At 47.4% G+C, this 8,275-nt stretch overlaps 1 protein-coding gene across 1 annotated transcript; it reads left to right on the top strand.

Annotated features, from left to right (window-relative positions):
* The first annotated feature begins 775 nt into the window (after nt 1-775).
* Nucleotides 776-8,059, top strand: DDX5 (DEAD-box helicase 5). The gene is made up of 13 exons (XM_065735445.1): nt 776-903; nt 2,148-2,313; nt 2,454-2,550; nt 2,635-2,768; nt 2,883-2,948; nt 3,366-3,507; nt 3,594-3,754; nt 3,899-4,071; nt 4,258-4,368; nt 4,587-4,648; nt 4,730-4,789; nt 6,040-6,264; nt 6,828-8,059. Exons 1-13 carry the CDS (start codon nt 872-874, stop codon nt 7,208-7,210), a joined length of 1,812 nt encoding a protein of 603 aa, XP_065591517.1. The 5' UTR covers nt 776-871; the 3' UTR covers nt 7,211-8,059.
* Nucleotides 8,060-8,275: the final 216 nt, after the last annotated feature.

Below are 8,275 nucleotides of genomic sequence, written 5' to 3' on the forward strand. Positions count from 1 at the left end.
TTCCCTCTGCACCCACAGGTGTGAGCTGCTGCAGTTTCTCCCCAAGTAGTGAAGGAGGGAAGCAGCACGGCAGCCACGTCAGCTGTTTGGTATCTGCTGTCCCTGCGTGCACTGCTGCACTTCTGGTGACCTTTGAATTGCTCTTCCAGCCCCTGGGGAATAGGAAAGTTAAAAATAGTATCTGTATCCAGTGGCGGGTACGCGGCCCTCGGTGGGCAGCGGGTAACACGGTCACGTTTAATCTGTCTGCTCTCGTTATTTGCGGCCAACTCGTTAACACCACGAGGATTTGCACCTCTAACCCCTTTAATCGCCTGAAAAGCGAGGGGTGTGGCTTCAAGGAACCGTTGCAGGGCCGAGCAGCCCGGCTGCTTATCGCTTGGAGTCCCCGGGACCTTCCCCAGCCCTCCTCAGCGAGGAGCCCAACAGCCCTGGCCGTCATACAGCGGCACAACGAGCGCCGGCGCCCCGCCCAGCGCCACCAGGCCGCGATCCGCCAGCCGTTCTGCGCAGGCGCAGCCGCTCGCGCCCAGCCGCGCGGGGGCGGGGGAGCAGAGCAGTGACGGCGGCGAAGGCCGCACCCCGAGGGGGAGGGGCACTTCCGGCGCAGAAGCCGGTCAGTCGGCCGAGCCGGGCTGGAGGGGGCGGGGACTGCGGGCGGCTCGGGCCGCTTGTATAACAGGAGGGGGAGGGCTCTGCGCCTGCGTCACAAGCCGGCTCCCAGCAGCCCGCGCGGCGCACTATATAACCGGCATCGGGGGGGCTGAGGCGCTCCACATTCAGTGTTCCCCGCTCGCGGCGCTTCATCGCGTCGTGCCTCACGTCGCCTCCTTTAGCGATCGGGACCGTCTCGCCCACCGCCACCATTGCCATGCCCGGGTATTCCAGCGACAGGGACCGAGGGTGAGTCCGGGGGCCCGGCTGGCGCCAGGCGTCCGGACTCTCAGAGCGGCTGCGGCGCTCCGCGCGCCGTTTCGGACGCCGATTAAAATGGCGGCGGAGCCCGCGGGCTGGGCCTGGCAGCTCTCGGAGCTCCGCAGGGGGCGGTCGTGTGGGGGAGGGGCGGGGTGTGTGTGGGGGAGGGGGGGAGCTGGTGCGGGTGAGGGCGGCCCCGCATTCCTGGGGGAGGTGGGCGCGGGTGCGGGCGGTCCGCGAAGGGCTCTCGTGGGTCCCCGCCTCGGGCGGGACGGGGTTTGTGGGGCAGTGGGTTGGCCGGGCGCTTCGCCATGGCGGAGCTCTCGTTGGGGCGGTTCCCTCTTCCTCCTTTCCGTCTCCTCGCGGGGGACGGCGGCTCGAGCTGTTGCTGGCGGCAGCCGGCCGGCTCCCGCTTTGTGTTGTGTCAGCGGATGTTAATGGCCGGCCCCGCCATGCGGTGACTGAGGGGAAATCAAAATGCCGGCTGCTGCTGCCTTTGTTCCTCCTCCCCCCCTCCCCCCCCCGCTCAGCTCAGACTCTAAAATGGCAGCGGCTGGAAAATGTGGCGTAGACAGAAATGAGAGACAAAGGAAACGGCGCTGGCAGGAAGCGGCGGCCGCGCAGCTCCGTCCCCTCTGGGAGCGCTGTGTAGCGGTGCAGGAGCGCTCCCCGCGCACACGGAGCCGGGGCGGCTCGGAGCTCCCCGGGGCGGGCGCTGAGCGGCGTCCAGCTGCGATCCGGGGCCGCTGGGAAGGGCCGCGGGGCGTCGCCCCTCGGAACGGAGGGGCATAAGGTTAATAAAACATTAACAGAAAACGCGTGTCCTCACGAAGCACGGTGACCGAGAGAAGTTTGTCTTTCGTACGTGGTAAACACGTTTACAGGGAGGTTGGCCCTGTTTTGTAACAGCCGTAGGCTGACAAAATGGGAGTGTCAGTTGGGTAGGAAACCATTTTGATCGTGGAGTAACACAGAGGTGTATTACACTGTGTTGTGACTTGTCCATAGGCCGTTCCGTTTTATGGAAACTGCAAGGTATTGTGTTACTCTCGATCTTAAGGTGAAGATCGGTGGGTTGTTGCATCTGCAGCCTAAGTTTGTTCTGAAAGTTTCATTATAAACAGGTAAATCTGAATCATGGAGTTATAGGACAGACCACAAATACGGTGGTTACATAACGAGGAGGAGGACAATTGACTTTGGATCCTAAATTATAATATATTCTTCTTTAGGTTTGGAGCCCCTCGTTTTGGAGGAAGTAGAGCTGGTCCACTTTCTGGGAAAAAATTTGGAAACCCTGGTGAAAAGCTTACCAAAAAGAAATGGAATTTAGATGAACTGCCCAAGTTTGAAAAGAACTTCTATCAAGAGCATCCTGATGTAGTCAGACGTACTGCGGTATGTAGCCTACCCAACTCAAGCAAAAGTAAACAAGCACAAACATGCTCAGGGTCATGGGACCCAGCATGCACGGATGGAGTAACTTAAGTAACTTCTGTGCCAAAGCTATTTCCAGTAATGACATTTTTCCTTTGCAGCAAGAGGTTGAGCAGTACAGGTCAAGCAAAGAAGTCACAGTTAGGGGCCATAACTGTCCAAAACCAATAATAAACTTCTATGAAGCTAACTTTCCTGGTAAGTGTTGGCTAGCATGTTGTTTATTTCTTCTTTCTGGCTTGATTAACAACATGTGAGTTAAGATCTAATTTTCTCTTCAAGCAAATGTTATGGAAGTGATTCAGAGGCAGAACTTCACTGAGCCTACTGCTATTCAAGCGCAAGGATGGCCTGTTGCCTTGAGTGGATTGGATATGGTTGGAGTTGCACAGACTGGATCAGGGAAAACACTGTCTGTAAGTTATGGTTGAGATGTATTGCTGGATTTCAGCAGTAAAAGTACAGACTAGAGCCAGGCTGAGCACTTCTGGAAAGAAACTATAATGAGATGTTTCTTTTCTTCTGAACAGTACTTGTTGCCTGCTATTGTGCATATAAATCATCAGCCATTCCTGGAGAGAGGAGATGGACCTATTGTGAGTATTTTTGGGTGGAAGAGCATCTTAGCTGCTGGAGCAGGTGGATTTCTTGCAGACTAATTGTCCATGTTAATAGGAGTGCATAGCTCTTAATCGTGGAAACTTTTAAAGTGGCCCATGTTGTGGTAGCCTCCCAAGAACAATCCATAGGCTCTGATATGATTCTATAGGGCTTTACAGAACAGAGCTTATTTCCCATTTTGGAACTTGTCTTCCAGCAGAAGCTAGAGTGAGTGTCTATCTTACCACATCACTGGCTAGTGTTTTGTAACTGAGATGCTACTCAACTTTATTTCCTTGGTTTGAGACAGTCAGTCTGGCATTGAAGTGAGGTCTAATGACTGTCTGATTTAAAACTTATCTAAGACTTGAAACTTCATGTATGGAACTAAAAGTTGGACATCTTACTCCTAGTGTCTTGTGCTGGCACCAACTCGTGAACTGGCTCAGCAAGTGCAGCAAGTAGCTGCTGAGTATAGCAGAGCATGTCGCTTGAAGTCTACATGTATTTATGGAGGTGCTCCGAAGGGACCACAGATTCGTGATTTAGAAAGAGGTAAGCATAAATTTGGATGCATCTCTGTAAGGCTGAGTGAGAGCTACTTATCTGACTTACTGTTTGCTTTGCTTTTATTTTTTTAGGTGTGGAAATTTGCATTGCAACACCTGGAAGACTTATAGACTTCTTAGAAGCTGGGAAGACCAATCTCAGGAGGTGCACTTACCTTGTCCTTGATGAAGCCGACAGGATGCTTGACATGGGGTTTGAACCTCAAATCAGAAAAATTGTGGATCAGATAAGAGTGAGTGTAAACAGTAGCTGCATTTAGTTGTTTTAATGAACAGTGGCATTTATTTCTGAATACAAAGATAGCTCGGTGGACTTCTGTGTTTACATTTTACTTCATCATAGGTTAATTGTGTACTGATCAAATCTCTTTCTCTAGCCTGACAGGCAAACTCTGATGTGGAGTGCAACATGGCCAAAGGAAGTGAGGCAGCTGGCTGAAGACTTCTTGAAAGAATACGTACACATCAACATTGGTGCATTAGAACTGAGTGCAAACCACAACATCCTTCAGATTGTTGATGTGTGTCACGATGTAGAGAAGGATGACAAGTGAGTAGTTAACTGAGGGGGGGGGGACAACATGTTTCTGATGGTTGATTTTACCTTCTTTATCTACTGAGATGAATTTAATGGGTATTTGATGCTAATCTAATATCATTAAAAAGCCTTAATGTTTAAAGGAGGAAAAAATTACACAGTGTAAGTAATGCCTGCTTTGTCATCTATCCGTGACAGGCTTATTCGTTTGATGGAAGAAATAATGAGTGAGAAGGAGAATAAGACTATTGTTTTTGTGGAAACCAAAAGACGCTGTGATGATCTTACCAGGAAAATGAGGAGAGATGGGTAAGTCTAAATCATACTGTGAACTTAAGAGAACCCCCCCAGTAGACCAAATGTGCTCTCGATTCTTGTTAGTGACCACCTGTAGTCATGGTGTCCCAGCTGTCTGACCAGGTGTCAGCTGAGAAACTAAATCCAGAAACTGCTCAGAATTTCCCAGTGGCTGTCATAATAATGGAAGTAATCAATTATTGGGAATTGATCCATTTCTGTATATTCAGGTGGCCAGCAATGGGTATTCATGGTGATAAAAGCCAGCAGGAGCGAGACTGGGTTCTAAATGGTGAGTATTTCAGCAACTTGGTGAGCAAATTATCTGGCACTTGACACGTCGAGAGACTGATGAGAGTTGCTTGTGTTACAGAATTCAAACATGGGAAAGCACCAATCCTGATTGCTACAGATGTTGCATCCAGAGGTCTAGGTTAGTACAACTCGTAATGCCAGTTGCCCAAAGTTTTTTCTAAAGAAAGTCTATTGCTTTCTTTAACCTCTGCATTTTTCTAAGTTTTCTTCACATAAAGGTGCAGTCTTTGTGGCAAGGCCTAGGCATGACAATCGGAGGACTCGAGGGGGATGGAGGACTAGTGGAAGTGATCGGCTGGCTGCTTCCAGTCAAATAGAGAGGTGAAAGCTGAGAGCATTGTGTGCCAGTAATCTTCAAAAGGCAAAGATCACCCTTTAAATACTCCCCCATAAACTGTTCTCTCATGAAATAAGCAGCCTCATTCACAGTTCACTTTGCCCTGGTATTTCTCTTCTCTCCATGCTTTGCATGATTTGCCATGGTGCAGTACTGTTAGTTTTGTGCATACTGTCTGCTGTGATCTGTGGGTCTTCGAATTTCAGTGAGTTTGAAATGTTGAAGAAAATAATTACAAACTTCAAATGTTCAATGAAATTTTTTTTCCAACCATGAAATGGAGAGAGCAGCTTTAAAATGTACTAAGCCTTGTACAAATTGGTGAGTACTGGCACATGAGATCTGAGAATAAGTCCACCTCTCACTTTAGCAAGTGGGGCAGGAAAGCATTGGCTTTTCTAAATGCCTTTGAAAGTCGAAGTTCCTCCACCTATATGTAGTCGTCATGTCGAGACCTGCCAGAGAGAGACACATTCTCAAGTGAACGCTGGCTTCTTGGAAGTGCTTGCCTAGACGAGACAGTGCATAAAAACAACTTGGTGACTTTTGGGGGACAGGTATGTTTTTCTTGCAGCTGCAGTTCAAAGGTCTTGGCAAGACGAGCAGTGTGGCCCTTTTTTTTTTGAGCTTCTGATGAGTGTGTATGTGAAGGACCTTGTATGTTTTTACTCTAAGGTCCTCAAATGAGCACATGAAGAGGCTGCTGTGAGCTTTAGTGGCCCTACTGCAAGAAGCATTCAGATGTCACTTGATGATTTGTAAAGGGGACTCTTGAGTTGGGATTGACAAGCAAATGCATACTCCTTTATGGTAAGGTTTTGGATCACAGGGTGGGTGATAAGACGGGAACAGACGGAGTGTGCATCTCTTCCTCTTCCACAATATTCGTGCAGAAATGGATAATTCTAACACTGTTCTTTGCAGCCATTGTTTCATTGAAAGTGCTCTTGTCTAACGTTTATCTTCGATTTGGCTGTTGTGGTGTGCAAAACTTTGTACCTTGCTTTTTGCCACACTGCAACACTTTACAGATGTGGAAGATGTGAAATTTGTCATCAATTATGACTACCCTAACTCCTCAGAGGACTATATCCACCGAATTGGACGAACTGCCCGCAGTACCAAAACAGGCACAGCATATACATTCTTTACTCCTAACAATATTAAGCAAGTAAATGACCTCATCTCTGTGCTTCGGGAGGCTAATCAAGCCATCAACCCTAAATTGCTTCAGTTGATTGAAGACAGAGGTTCAGGTAAGTGCTTTTGTTAACCATTCTGAGAAAAGCTACGCATTAACTGAAAATCTCCAGGCCCTCAAAAATGGATAGTAGTTTATTTGCCAGTTATGGTGACCTCAGAAGGTGTTAACACTAGTAATGTGAGCAAAGCCTGCCCCCAGTGCTGTGCTGTAGAGCATCTTGTGAGCTGTAGCTGATGGTGGCTGAAGATGGCTTCTGGCTCATTTGTTCTGTATTGAAGTTTATGTGGGGCTCAGCTGTTGGGCTTCCTCTTACAGACAGGAGTTGCTGGATGTAACTGTGCTATTGGAGAGACCAATGCCACTTTCCTTCATGCCACTGCTCATATTACAGGGGAGAGTGTATGACCCCACATTAGTTACAGGAAGGAGTCCAGCCTGCCTTCATGTAATTTTGTGTGCCTGATGAGTTCAGTTAGAAACTGGAAAGCCTTTCATTGGGCTTGACTTGTTAGGGTGGGAAGGAAAGGAATCTTCGGTAAAACTCTCCAGGTGGTATATAAAATAAATGCAGCCTTTATTGCTCTTGCATTCCTAACTGTCTTGTCTCTTCAATAGGTCGTTCCCGAGGTGACCGACGTGACAGATACTCTGCGGGCAAAAGGGGTGGATTTAGTAGCTTTAGAGAGAGGGAGAACTTTGAGAGAACTTACGGTGCACTAGGAAAGAGAGACTTCGGAGCCAAAGCTCAAAATGGGGCCTACAGTGCCCAAAGTTTCAGTAATGGAACTCCTTTTGGAAATGGCTTTGCAGCTGCAGGCATGCAGGCTGGCTTCAGGGCTGGTAACCCTGCGGGAGCTTACCAGAATGGCTATGATCAGCAGTATGGGAGTAACATTGCAAATATGCACAATGGCATGAACCAGCAGCAGTATGCGTACCCTGCCACTGGTGCTGCTCCTATGATAGGTTACCCAATGCCAGCGAGTTATTCTCAATAATTTAGTGTATTTAAATGTCTCAGTTTTTCATAATTGCTCTTTATATTGTGTGTTATCTCAGAACAGGATAGTTATTTAAGAAATGGGAGACGCAGAAATGACTGCAGTGCAGCAGTAATTATGGTGCACTTTTTCGCTATTTAAGTTGAATATTTCTCTACATTCCTGAAACAATTTTTAGTTTTTTGTACTAGAAAATGCAGACAGTGTTTTCAAAGTAAATGTACAGTGATTTGAAATACAGTAACAGAAGGCAGTGCATGGCCTTCCAATAAAGATATTTGAAGACCGAATTTTCTTTCAAATGGCAATTTTCTCAACATGTGCACAACTTTACACTAATGGAATGTCAAATGTTTTTATATTAAATTCTAGAAAGGTTTCTCAACTGTGTCTGATTAAGCATTTAAGCTTATATTAAAAAAACAGCCTTGCCTTGATTGGCCTAGATTGCTTAGCATGGCAGGCTCTATTTGGTGGGGAAGAAAACAAAAGCTGGCTTCTAAATAGCAGTTGGAAATGGTCTTCTTCCTTGTCTGATTAGCATAGGGCCAGTTTTGGGGTTTTTTTGGTTATTTTTTTTGTTTGTTTTGGAAAAGATTCAATGGAGTGATGGTGTAGCTAAAAGTCTTTGCTGACCAAAGCTCTGCTGAAGTGGTGTTGCTAATGAGCTTCTGCTACAACTGTAGGAAGCTTTTTTGCAGCACTGTAACTGTTGCATTTGTGCAGACTAGGCTTGAGTGTCATGTGTCTACAGCTGTCAGGCCTTGTGAGTTAGCATGCAGGCTTACTATGAGCTTCAGAGAAATGGGAAGATCTTTAGTATTAAAACTTCAAATTATACTTAAACTGGTATTGAGCAGTGATTTCTTTGGGGAAGTGGGAGGAGGGAAGCGGGCTGTTCAGTGAGCATATGTATTGAATTTTGTCAATGTGTGTACATTCAGTGCATGCAGCAGTGATGGAGTGAGGGAATGCTCTGAGGCATTTCCTTGCTTAGGAGCAGAGCTGGCAGTGAGCTGAAACACTCCGTCCTGGGGTGTTACTACTTGCCTTCAAGAAACA

Source organism: Cyrtonyx montezumae, unplaced genomic scaffold, assembly GCF_038088225.1.
Source record: "Cyrtonyx montezumae isolate F1298 unplaced genomic scaffold, pur_monq_1.0 scaffold_19, whole genome shotgun sequence".
NCBI classification, from domain to species: Eukaryota; Metazoa; Chordata; class Aves; order Galliformes; family Odontophoridae; genus Cyrtonyx; species Cyrtonyx montezumae.